Here is a 13,665-nt window from a genome sequence, read left to right on the forward strand (position 1 = left end):
TGCCACAGGACCCTTCGTTGCTGTAGAGAGAACATTGTGAGCCTTTGTCAGAGTTTAATGGGGGAGATATAGCTCCCAGAGCAGACAAACTGGGTGCTAATATCTCCCCATTAGACTCTGACAAAGGCTCACATCATCCCCTCCCCACCCCCCACCCCCGTCTGATCTGACTTTTTTTTCCTCTTTTGGTAAGTGCTGTTGATACTGGGCCATTTCCACCTTGCTGAATAGACCTTGTCAGCCCTGGCCCTTCCTTTTTCTGGGACCCCATTCTTTAAATACCCCTCTGAAACCACGCCCCCACTCATGCATCTGATGAAGCAGGTCTTTGCCCACAAAAGCTTATGCTCCAAAATATCTGTTAGTCTATAAGGTGCCACAAGATTTCTTGTTGTTCTCGAAGCTACAGACTAACACGGCTACCTCTCTGTTACTAAAACAAGTCAGGCCTGATGAAGAATCTCGTGAAAAAATTAAGCATGCCTAGGTGAGGCCTTCAAGGAGTTCCCGAAAAAGGAGAAAAGTGCTCCATCCCAAGAAACATTAACATGCTGTTCTGAGGAGCACAGAAGAACAGCTAGCAAACCTGTACCTATGCAAAACCCTATAGCTATACTCATCCCCAACCCACTTCTGGCATGAAGAATAAAGACTTACCTGAACCGCTTGCTCCAGAGGTCTTGGGGAGTGGCATGAAGGCAACCAGCTTGGAGGGGACTGACGTGGAGGGTCCCGGCATGGAGGGGAATGCTGTGGGGGGGACCAGTTCCAGTCGATGGTGAAGAGCTCTGGGCTGTCTGAAACAACTTCCTCTGTCACTTGCTTGTTGCTCCTTTCCTTCTCTCCATTGCCCTCTGCCTCCAGGCCACCCTGCTCCTTTGGGCTCACCCCAAACTCCATAACAGGGCCTCCACAAGTGTCGTAATTCACCGTGGTGAGGCTGTTCCCTTAAGCATGTGGAGATGTTGATAGTAGTGGCAGGTCTGTGAAGCCACCCCTGACCACTGGATGGCTTTCCAGACATTTTGATAGCCCTGATGGAGTTCTTTAACCCTCACTCGACATTGCATAGAGTCCCGGGAGTAACCTCGGGTGGCCATCTTATGCGCCATCTGATCATAGATGGCAGCATTTCTCTTGGCCACGTGAAGTCTCTGACCACCAACTGGTCTCCCCAAAGGCAAGGGGATCCAGAATCTCCTGGTGGGTCCAAGCTGGGGCTCTCTTGCAAGCCTGAGAAGTGCTAGTCAGATCACTATCCTGAGTGCTCATGATTGAGGTAGAGGGCTACCGGTAATTGCTACTGAGGTCGTGTGGTGGCTACCGATGCTGTATGACATGATTGGCACAGGAATTTTTTCATAATGGACACCCTTTTTATTTGCAGGGCTGGGCTGCTAAATTCCAATTCAAATTTTCATTCAAATTCAAATTCAATCCAAACTTTGTGGGTTTAGTTTGACCTTCTTCCTGCACACCTGTCAGCAGTGCACAATGAAGCAGGCATACTTGGAGGGTCACCGTGTAGCTTTTTGGGATACATATGAGACACTTTTGGAGACTAACAAATTATAATTAAATACATGGTGCTCCCACACTTGCCTTGACTTGAGCCTTTAAATTTGAAATAGACGCCATATCCATCCCGTAATATTGATATTCTGTAATTGGCATTATGGCTCAATAAATCAAGTTAACAGTATTATCTGTGAAGACAGTCACATTTTATTATCGAACTAAAGCCTTGAAATTTGAGATTATCTCATAGTGTAGATGCGGAATGTTAAAATGAGAAGGTCCAGGTGCCCCCTCAGTATCTTTTTCTGGAGACCAAATGTGTGCAGCTTTTTGTTTAACCTTTGCTCATAGGTCAGATTTCTAAACCTTTGATCAGTTTGGTTCCTGTCCTCAGGACTACCTCTAATGTATATACATCTTTCTTAAGTCTCTGCCCAGAATTAGACACAGTACGCCAGCTGAGGCCTCTCCAGTGTGTTGCAGGAGAAAAGAAAAGAAAACCCCTTCTAAACATTCAAGTATTACCAAACTAAATTAGACTGTTTAAAAAATATGAAATCTGCAGAATTACAAAAGCCATGATTCAGGAAACTATCCCTATCCAAAATTGGTGGTTCCTTACATGCTTAATATTGCACACAGACTTAAAGTTAAGCATTGGTTTAAATGCCTTTCTCAACAGAGATGGATCTAAGAATGTGTTTAAATGGTTTTCTGGGTTAGGATCAAAAACTGAAAGCTATTGCTACATAGTACAAAAGGAATTTGATAAGCAGAGTCAAGCAGTGTGTAGCTATTATATATTTATTGTGTGATTTAATATAGTGAAGATGCAAATCTGTTAAATTTTCTGTATTTATTTATACGACAAAGAATATAAAATGATCTCAGTGTTTTTATGTAATTATATAAATAGTCAAAGATTTACTAAATACATAGTTTATCTGTTTATTGAGCATTGATGAAAAACCATACATCTGAAATATTTCAATCACCCATTATTCTGAATGTTCAACATACAAACACGATGTCACAGTTCAGACATACAAGAGATTTCATTTTGATATAATTTAAGGTTTAAGAAAGATATCATTTTTGATTGTTGCATAATTAAGTTTAAAAAAATAATGTTACATTTATAAAATAAATCAGCATATCCCAATAAATTACAGTAGTGTTTTCCTTATTTGAAAAAAAATGCAATGTACTGTATAAAATAGATAACATCCTTGAGTAAGATAAAATACTACGGTATATGCTTTTATCCAGTACATTCGGGCAGCTTGTGAAAACATCCAATTGTACATTCTTGGTCTAAAATACAGTGTAAGACCCAAACATATTAAGCTGTGCTCTGCGTCAGTAATTCTCAAAGCATACCTGGGAAAATGAATCCAAAATGGGTGAGGCCTCCATTGTGAAATATCTGGCACCTTCAACTCAATAGACCTGAATCTGTTCCCAGCGAAGTTAATGGACCGTGTTAAATGGGAGTTGCATGTGCTCAGCACCTATCAGTATCTAAATACTGAAGTACAGTTTCAAAAAGGACTCAGTTCCCTCTAGAGGTGCCGATATTTTGTTTCCTGCAGGGATGCTGGAGCCCTGCTCTGCTCCAGGCCCCGCCTCCACTCTGTCCCTTTTTCATCCTGCTGTGCTCCTGGCTCCACCTCTTCCTTTTCCTCCCCCTCCTGCATGCTGCTAACCAGCTGATCCCTGGCAGCTTGGAGGTGCAGGGAGCAGGAACAGAGAGAGGAGCTGCTGCATGGGTTCTGTCAGTGGGCAGGAGGTGCTGGGGGCCAGAGGGAAGACCTGATTCAGGGGCTGATGGTGAATTCTGAACACCCACTATTTTTTTCTGTGGGTGCTCTAGACACAGAGCATTCACAGAGTCAGCAGCTCTCTCTCCAGGGGTTTTCAAGGGACACAACCCTGCCTCCGCTGAAATTAATTGCAAACCTCCCCTAGACATCAAAGGGAAGTAAAATCAAGACCATCAAGAAGTGACTCATACATATCATAAAGAAGATAAGACAGGAGACATTACAGCTCTGCAAAGCAATGCAATAAAGGCTTATTCATAAAAAATGCAAAATATCCAATAAAAAGGAAAACACTTTTTAAAAAAGCAAAAGGTCACCATTATGAGCTACTATATCCAGATTTAACTACAAGTACAACTGTTGCAGAAAACCCTAAGGGAACACACGTACTGCTTAGGCCTATGTGCACCCCATTAAAGCACTCTGAGTTTAAAAGTCAGCACTCACACTTTTTCTAATTGTTTCACATTATTTTGTGTCTTTATATTTTTTACAGTAGAGTGTATACCACTTTAAGTGTCAGGGAGTTAGGGGCTCCATGATGATTGCATGAATTTATGATATTATAATAAACCAAGGTATTTGGGCCAGGTCACATCTCTTTGCTGAATCTCTGACTCCAATGTGTTATTTCATTAAAATAACGGAACAGACCACATTATTTGGCACTTTTTAGCAGCTTTTGGGGAGAAAGTCTCCATTAAAGAGAAAATCATTCCTCTTATGAACAACCAGACTGTGCGAAGTAGCAATTTTCTTGTGATGTCAATAATTCATGAATGAAAGTGCAGCACAAAAACCTCTCTCGGAGTCAGTAAATAGATCATCGTAATACATTCCAAATGTGAGCAAACACAGTGTGTGTGCATGATCAAAGTCATTCCCTATACCCATGTTTCATTTTTAGCACACAGCTGCATGTTGTGGTTTCTCTCATTTTACCATATTCACATAAACTGATAGGTGAACATGAGAGCCATCATTCAACACATTTAACTCTTGTGGTACAGCCATACTTCATCATCATGGAATCTCCACATCAGGGTTTATTTTAATGAACTGAATCCTCCTACCCATTAAGTATTTTCACTCTAAATGTATTACGCCTGTTTTATTTAGCAACCTATTCTTTCATTATTTATGAGCACTCGGCTTGTGTTAACCAATGTCTTAAGTTATAGCATTCATAGCTAAACAAGCACAATTAGTGCCAACTGACAGTTCAAAGAGGAAATTACTTACAGATCTAAAACAAACAATATCAAGATGACAACTACAAATGGGAAATAAAAATGAACCTGTTCAATTTAATGATCCAAAGGCATTACCAAAATATACATATGCTGTAAAACAACCCGTATGCACAAGTGTATGGAAAATCCATCATTCATAATTGCATACCTTGGTTTCTGAGTTTTAACAGAAAAGAATTATAAGACAAGTCCCTGACTTGCTTGGGTCAAGGAATGGCCTAATTTTCTACCCTGAGTTTTGCACTATCTGGGTGTCCTAACAATTCATACAGTGCATGTAAGAGAAAAGAAAACAACATTACCCCAACATTATCACAATGATTTTTGTTTTAAAATTGATTGCTGTGTTATGACAGTAGCCTGGTTTGTAGACATTTTGTATTCTTGCCCAGATCCTTGAGGAGGGGAAGGTAATGGAGTTTCTGGAGTTGCTGAAAAAAGAATTAAGAGAAAACTATGTAGCATTATGTTCTTGACCAGTCTAAATAAATATTTATGATATACATGCTACTACGGCTGTCAAGGGATTAAAATTAATTGTAAATGCATTATTAGAAATTAACTGAGATTAATTGTGCAATTAATCATGTTATTAAATAATGATAGATTACTATTTATTTAAATATTTTGGTTGTTTCCTACATTTTCAAATATATTGATTTCCATTACAGCACAGAATACAAATTGTACAGTGATCACTTTATTTTTTATTACTCTATTTGCACTTTAAAAAAAGAAACGAACTTGTATTTTTCAATTCACCTAATACAGATACTAGAGTGCAACCTCTTCATCATGAAAATTGAACTTACAAATGTAGAATTAGGTACAAAAGATAACCGCAATGTACAACTTTACAGGTTACAAGTCCACTCAGTCCTACCTCTTGTTCAGGCAATCACTCAGGTAAATTTGTTTACATTTGCAGGAGATAATGATGCCCACTTCTGGTTTACAATGTTCACCTGAAGTATGTGCATTCATGCTCCAAGTACATTCCAGAGCACATGTGTCCACGCTGATGATGGGTTCTGCTTAATAATGAACCAAAGCAGTGCAGACCAATGAATATTCATTTTCATCATCTGAGTCAGGTATCACCAGTTGAAGATTGATTTTTCGCTGGTTCAGATTCTGTGGTTTAATCATCTGAGTGTTGCTCTTTTAAGGTTTCTGAAAGCATTCCCATGCCTCATCCCTCTCAGATGTTGGAAGGTATTTCTGATTCTTAAACTATGTGCCAAGTGCTGTAGCTCTGTTTAGAAATCTCATTTTGGGACCTTTGCATTTTGTCAACTCTCCAGTGAAAGTGTTCTTAAAACAAATAATGTGCTGAGCCATCAACTGAGACATCTATAACTTTAAATACATAGCAAAATGAGGGTAAAACAGAGCAGGAGACACACAGTTGTCCACCAAGGAGTTCATTCACAAATTTAACTAATGCATTATATTTTTAATCAGTGTCACCAGCATGAAAGCATGTCTTCTGAAATGGTAGCTAAAGCTCAAAGGGGTATATGAATGTATAGCACATTTGGCACATATATAGCTTGCTTTCAGATGACATTGTCTTAAGCGTTGGATGAATAACTAGGACTGAGAGGACTTAGAAGATAAAGTTTTATGTTGTTTTGTTTGTGAGTACAGTCGTGTAACCAAAAAGAGCTATATTTGTGAACTGCATTTTCACAACAGATTGTACTACAGTATTTTTGAGGCGAACTAAAAAATACTATTGTTGTTTATCATTGTTACAGTGCAAATATTTGTATTTAAAAAAATATAAAGTGAGCTTGTACATTTTGCATTTGGTGTTGTAATTGAAGCATTGTATCTGAAAATGTAGAAAAACATCCAAAATATTTAATGAATGTCAATTGGTATTCTATTGTTTATCACCACAATTAAAACTGTGCTTAATCATGACTATTTTAATCACAATTTTTGAGTTCATCCCATCAGTTACATGAAATTAATCAACAACTCTGCATACTACTGTACTATAAAGAAGCATCTGCTTTGTTGCTCAAGGCAAATATTCATTTTTAAATATCAGAAGCTGCAAGTATTGCAAGTATCATGAGTGCAATGTGTTTTAAATTAAACAAATCAGACTGTATTGCTCAAAGGGGAAGATTCCATGTATTTTTTTAAGGAGCATGACAATTTAAACACTTTTGTACACTAGCTTTCAGAGGTCACCATTTTATGTTAACTAAAGCTAACAGACGTTATGATAGAAAGGTAATGTGCAAGTGCTTACAGATCTGTTCTGTATGTACAGGGGCAGACATAGAACTTATCAGAATAGTCTGACCAGTTAATGGATCCTGTGCTAAATGAGGATGTACCGGATGATGAAGATGACTGGCATCACTGGATGTACCTGCAAAAATTACAAGAGCACATATCAGTTTGAATGAACATGTTGCTGCCAGTGATTTACACATCAGTAATTACATTCCCTTAGAGCAAATATTTTGATTGGCAATTTGAGTAACTGCCTTTTGAGTATTCATTAAACAATTTAACGAGACATCAAACAAAATAAGTATGACATTTGTTTTTACTGCTTGAGTTGCATTAACAAGGGATTTCATCCTTACAATACTTAAAAAGGATTCCCTTGTCGGTCTCTTTGGGGAATTTTATGTCCAGGTATTCAGTTGTGAGTGAGGACCATAGGGTACACCTAGAGGTGGAGGGACAAGATGGTAGCCATGTTATCATGACTTTGACTTATTTTTATGTTCCCCTTGTCCTGGGCCAGACTGGCTCTGATCCAGTCTCCTGGAAGAAGCATGAGCAGCCATGGGCAGGGAGAGGATATTTTTTCCAAAGTGCGTAACAAGTGGATAAGGAAGAAGAATACAGAAAACAAATAGCACATTACCCCCTAGTAACATTTCCTGAAGCAAACTGTCAATTTTAACCATTCCGAACAGTTTGACAAGCTGTATTTGCTCTATCATTTGCCAAGTGATGCTCTGAAGCGTAGGCAGTAGAAGCAGAAGTTCTCCAAACCTCCCCCTGGAGTCATACTGACGGTCATTAATGTAATCCTCTAAACTGATTTGGACTTGAAACCGCATATTCTTAATCTTTAATGGGTTACTCAATCCCTTTGCATCTTGAAAAAATGAAAATACTTCATGTTAAAGCATATTCCTTTAGTGAAAAACATTCAGTTCAAATATGTAAGCTGTTAATGAATGCTACATCACCAAAGATAAATTTTAGTGTATTCATACAGAAAATCTGAAAGATTTTTTGGAAGATGTACCTGGATCAAAAAACACAATTGCTTTCAAGCAAGCATATTCATTGTCATCTATCTGAATTTCCTGGAATGGTCGGATTAGCTCATCTAGAATCCGATTGGCCACTCGGCTGATCTCAACTTCAGAACTGTTGCGATGGATGATGTAATTGTTACCTTTAGGAGAAAAAAAAAATGTCTGAACATGGACTGATGTTAGATAAAGGTTTAAATTTATAGGCCTAGGTAACCAAATGTTCATAAGCCATTTTTAATTTTGCAACATCAGATTTTTGTATATTGAATTTTCATAAAGTTCCCTGCTGAAAAACTAAGTTGCTATAAAAGGAAAGCATGTGTTCAAAGTACAGTCCTGTAATGCTTTAGGAATGTGAGGTAATCCCATATTTGTAAAGGTACCGATTAATGTGTCTGCAGGATCAAGGCTTATTTGTATGCACAATCTGGGGAGTAATCCAATTATCCATCTAGCCATATAGTTTGGGCTCACAAGTCTTATGGAAAATGGAAAAAAAGTCCATGTGCTGTTTTAGAGGCTACAAAGAGGCCACTTTGAAAATATGGTCTTCAGAATTATTTAAATTTGTGGTACAGAATATAAATCCCCACTTCTAGTATATTTGGTTTAGAATTCTAAATCCTTCTAAGACCAATATACAACTTTCTAACTGACTACTACTATTTATGAAAGCATAATCTTATATACTTCATTATACATTTATACTACTGTGACTCTTGGGAATACCAGTCATTGCACCCATGCCCCACTGTGCAAAGTATTACAGGTTGAACCTTTCTAATCTGGAACTCTCTTGTCCAACAATATCCATAATCTGGCATGATTTTAGTTAGCCGTACAATCGCCTATCATGAGTGTGCCAAGTTTCCCATAGTCACATAAAATTTATTTAGAGACACTAGTCTTGGCTCTCAGTGTTCTGTGCTGTTATTTAGCTGTAATTTCCCCAACATGTCTTCTAAAACACCAGTAAGCAGTGGAAGTGTTGGTAATGCTTCTAGACAATATTGAGCTCACATAGTCCGGCAAATGCTCTTGTCTGGAAACAGTCAGGTCCCGAAAGTGCCAGATTAGAGAGGGTCAACCTACATATAGACACAGAACAAAGATACAATCTCTGCCCTAAAGAAATTACAATCTTGAACTGTCTCCATCATTATAGATGCTATTGAGTTATCCTGGTATAAAAAACAATGGGTGAAATCAGGGCCTTACTAAATTTAATAGGAATAAATGTTTGAATAGAAAAAAAATAAGATGTAGTTTTTAAATGACATATTGCAGTAGCAGATGCTTGTGTTGTATTGATATGAAGTACTACACACTACATGTTGATTTAAGAAAATAACAGATCCATTTTGTTGACTAAGATATTTTTGGTATGCTTATAATTTAAAAAAAAACCCTAATATTTCTTTCTGTCATTCCACCCAGACAGGGAATTCTTCAGAGACTTTCCCTGCATAATATATGGAGTAAGTATGGGAATTATGTTTATCAAACAACATTGATAAGTTATTAAATGGGGTGAACTTGTGGCAAAACCTTCTTTCCCCAACAAGTGTCATATTCTGGGCTACATGATTTTCCTTTAGAGAGGGTTGATGGAGGCACTCCTTCCTGGGAAGCAAGTGCTTCTGCTACGTCTAGTGGTGACAAAACCCAGAACCTTCCCATTCAAGTAACATCTTCTTCCAATGTGTGCACTTCAGATAAATCTTCAGCTTCCTAGCAGAGAAGAAGTAGAGAGAGACTCCCCTGAACAAAGAAGGGAAGGGGAAGCTCTTCCTCTGCCTTTAGCGAAAAACAAAGGCACTGGCTATGTCAGCAATTCACATTACTTTAGCCTCTGACCAAAAGGTTCTCTCTTTATTGAAATGATCTATGAGAATAACAAATAAGAGCAAGAGTTTTGTCCATCCATATGGAAAGGACGGAAGAGATTTAATAGGGGTTTAATTAGCTACAACTTTGTTATTAGACATTTGAGATTACCTGGAAGATACCCCTTCCTCCCATTTTATTCTGTAATTACCCATGGGGCTTCCACCCCCTCTTCTCTCCCCCACAGGTCCCCCCAGCAATTCCATTGCCCAGTGGGAGGGAGAAGGGAGTTACCAACTCCCTCTCATTTTCCATTCAGAAAATGGTCCCTCCTTAGCAAACCCCCGTCCCCACCCCCACCCCTTGTAGGAGGGGTAAGGCAGGCTGGCTCCCTGCAGTTACAATTATCTGAGCCCCAATCCCTGTACCACTTATTTGCCTGCGGCATGGAGAAAGGAGATCCTCATCCCAGTGATTATGCCTATCAAACCTTCCACCTTTACATTCCCAGAGGGTGAGCCAGTGCTGCAAAGCTGACCGCCACCCACCTTTCTAACCCCCTCTCCACACACACACACACCACCTCTGCCCTCCTCTGGCAAGCGTATATAAGGCTGATGCACCCAGGTCACGGGCAGGAGGGAATGAACCTGCAACCGAAGGGGCTAAAGCCCTGTGATCTACCACATGAACTAAGAGCCAGCTGGCTCTCACCCAAGGCTGAAGAGCAGAGACCTCATTCTCCCTTGCCAGTGGTCTCAGTGCCTCTGGGGTTACACCTATTTTCAGCGCAGGGCTGTCAGCGTCAAGAACAAAGCTGATAATTTCCCACTAAACCAGTGGTTCATCAGCTATACCAAATTGCTTCTTGGAGAGCTCAAAGTAAATTGTTCCTAAATTGTTCCTTTGTATGGCATATACTTGTCTTCGTCAAGCTAGCCACCATTTTCATTCACACCAGTTCTGTTCATTACTGAATGTCCTAAGAATAGAGCAAATACTTACATCTTCAGTAATTTAATGGGTAGGATAAGTCAATAATACACTTATCTAGGCAGTTTATTCCAGTACAACTGCATTCAGGAAAAGAACTGGCCCAGGAACAGGAAGGCGCTTCTAATAGGAGTAGCATTTCTAGAGCAAACACTTTCCATTCCCTGGATGCTAGGGTTGGTACAATCATACTCAGAATGAGTCAGCTAGCCAGACCGCAAGAGTGGGCATAGAAGGCAGTGGAACGTCCCAGTGCTTGGTATCACAAAGTTGCTAAAGAAAAGCTGACAGACTGTGTCTAGACCCTATGCTGTCCACAGACACCCAGACAGCTCCTTGCAAGAAGGCCAAAGTACTGGCACAGACCGTGTCCGGTGGTGGATTGTGACATAGGTCATTGGTGCCACCCACACAGGGTACAGAACTAAGTAGATCCATTTGGCAAGGACTGCCTATATGGGTTTAGGCTTATGGTGACAGTAGAGCTGCAGCCTTTTTCATTGGCAAGAGAATGCCCATCTGCTTTTGTTGAAACCTGGCATGTGACAACATAGTAAACGTACCATAAGTTGAGTGTTTACCTATGCCATGAGTGCAGTGTTCAGAGCCATCAGACTGCAATGTGCTCACTGTGATGTGGCAACTGTCCCACTTAAATGATGGCACTGTTTATCAGGATGGTACTTATATGGTTGTTGCTGAGCTGTAACACAGTTATTATCAATTAAAACAAAATAAATGTTTACCTAAAAGTAAAATGTCCTTATACACCATGGACCGTTTTGCTGCTCCAAGCAAGAGCTGTTCCCCAGCATGCGCTCTTAGTAGGGCAACCTTAAAAAGAGGAAACCCAGAAAATAATATAATGTTTTATAACACCAGCATATATATGCAGTTGTCTGCAGTGGGCAAGCTGAAGGCCTCAGAATGTGGTTGTTTGTAACTACAGTACTCAGACTACTGGATCCATTTTAAATGAATATCTTAGTATTTCTAAGGAGTTGAGTCAAACTGTTTAACTTTGTCTCTGTTACCATTCAGCGATATATACAAACTGAATTTATGATTTTGGAAATAGTTTAACATTGAATACATTTATGTGCATGCCCTAGTTCCCAGTTTCTTCTACACAGAGCTTGTTCTTGGATTTTAAGTCAACACGGAAGAAACCAATGGCAGGAAGGCTACCATGACTCATTTTAGTGAATTTTGCAATATCCAGTACAGTATTTTGCTCAGTCTGATCCAATAAAACACAAACATACTTGAGATGTCTCTTTCCCACACAAAACCAGCTTTCTGGACCTCTGTTTTTTTATTTGCTTTATTTTGTTATGTTGGGTGGGGGGAAGGTGAGTTTTCAATTTTTTCCGAATGACATACCAGACTATCTATAAGCTTTCAAATGACAGAGTAAGTTGGTAATTCAATCGCTTTTGCTAAAAAATACCCTTCTTCTAAAGAGTGAAATACAAGAAAAAAACAGCATGCACAAAGCTGAAAATTCACATCATGGAGAAGTACTCCATTTTGCTATCAGAGAGGCCTATTTCAATACGAAATACAGACAACAATATCTTTGGAAAATATGTAGAACAAGATCTCTTTATGATAGAGAATAAAGGAGAAACCTGATTCACACCAGAAAAGCAGTTAAACAATTTTCTCACTAGTTTATCATTTTATGTTCTGTATTTACATTCCATTATTCATAATGCCCTCTTAGAAGTTTGGCAATGAAATCACTTTTCTGGGGGGGTTTGCTTGTTTCCACTGAACAAACGTGAATTTTTCTCTTGTGTTTTTTTATGCTGGGATTTTCAAAGCCAGAGAAGGGAACTGAGCAACCAAATTAGAAAGCTATCTGAGCCTCAGCCTTCATAGAGTTAATACACTTTTCTCTGTTTGTTACTTTATTTTCTGTACACCAGATTGACCCTGAAGTTAGGAAGAATATGTACAAAACAAGGAAGCTTTTATTTGATAAATAAATGCTATCTTCCAATTAGCAAGAAGTTATCATACAAATATAGTAACTATATTAAATATGGTTTTAACTTCTCAGTTACAAAGTATGAGGGTTTCCTTTGAGTTTGAGGAACACGTCTCACTTCATATTCTAAATATTATAGGTCAAATTTTAACCATAAAATTAATGGCTAGTGACCCTCTAAAGTGCACTTATACACTGAAAAAGTGTACAACTGGTATGTTCTTAGCAGGTCAGCAGGTCTATTTTTTTTTCTCTTGTTCCATATCAGCTTAAATGTCGAAAGCAAGTTTTATTGTTTCGTACTTCTGCAGACCCTACAGAGTCAACACAACTAACAGACTGTTTGATTACATTCCTCTTTCTAGATCATCAATGGAATTGTTAACTGAGGCTATGTATACACTAGCCCAGAAGATCGACCTGCTCAGGGTCCATCTTCTGGGGCTTGTTTTCACATGTCTGGTAGGGGCATGCAAAATCGATCTCTCAGGAGTCGCAGTCGACTCCTGCACTCCTTGCAAAATGCCAGGAGTAAGGGAGGTCGATGGGAAAACTCTCCTTTCAACCTTCTTCAGTAAGGACGGTTAAGTAAGCTGAATAAAGATACGTCAATTTTAGCTACACAGTTCCCATAGCCAGAATTGCATACCTGCAGTCAACTTACTTTGCCTAGCGGAGACATAGCCTGAATCCTTTTTGTTACATTTGTACAAACCCAGTGTCTGCACAGGTCTTACTGAAGCAGTAATTTGAAAGGGCATGCTTTGGCCTGCAGCACCTTCGTTTCTGTAAAGATGCAGGAGGAGGAATGTCCCCAACTTCACTCTTAGATATAAGACTGGATTTACAGTGCTCAGAGAAGCACCTTACGTCTTTTTAGTGAGGAGGCACGAAGGAGGAATTCCATAATGACATTTTTATAGCGTCACTTTCAGAGTAGAACTATAATTTAAAGACCA

At 39.1% G+C, this 13,665-nt stretch overlaps 1 protein-coding gene across 3 annotated transcripts in view; it reads right to left on the reverse strand.

Moving 5' to 3' along the window:
* Positions 1 to 2,312: 2,312 nt before the first annotated feature.
* The window catches only part of HNF4G (hepatocyte nuclear factor 4 gamma), a 107,018-nt gene continuing 95,665 nt past the window's right edge, over positions 2,313 to 13,665 (reverse strand). For all 3 annotated transcript variants that reach the window (XM_074985726.1, XM_074985725.1, XM_074985727.1), the window contains 5 exons: positions 11,460 to 11,547; positions 7,881 to 8,033; positions 7,491 to 7,727; positions 6,861 to 6,983; positions 2,313 to 5,025 (listed from right to left, as the gene is read on the reverse strand). In XM_074985726.1, the coding sequence (XP_074841827.1) occupies positions 4,907 to 5,025; positions 6,861 to 6,983; positions 7,491 to 7,727; positions 7,881 to 8,033; positions 11,460 to 11,547 (720 nt within the window). In that variant the 3' untranslated portion in view covers positions 2,313 to 4,906. The remainder of the gene's footprint in view (positions 5,026 to 6,860; positions 6,984 to 7,490; positions 7,728 to 7,880; positions 8,034 to 11,459; positions 11,548 to 13,665) is intronic.

Source organism: Carettochelys insculpta, chromosome 2 (assembly GCF_033958435.1).
Source record: "Carettochelys insculpta isolate YL-2023 chromosome 2, ASM3395843v1, whole genome shotgun sequence".
Lineage (NCBI taxonomy): Eukaryota > Metazoa > Chordata > Testudines > Carettochelyidae > Carettochelys > Carettochelys insculpta.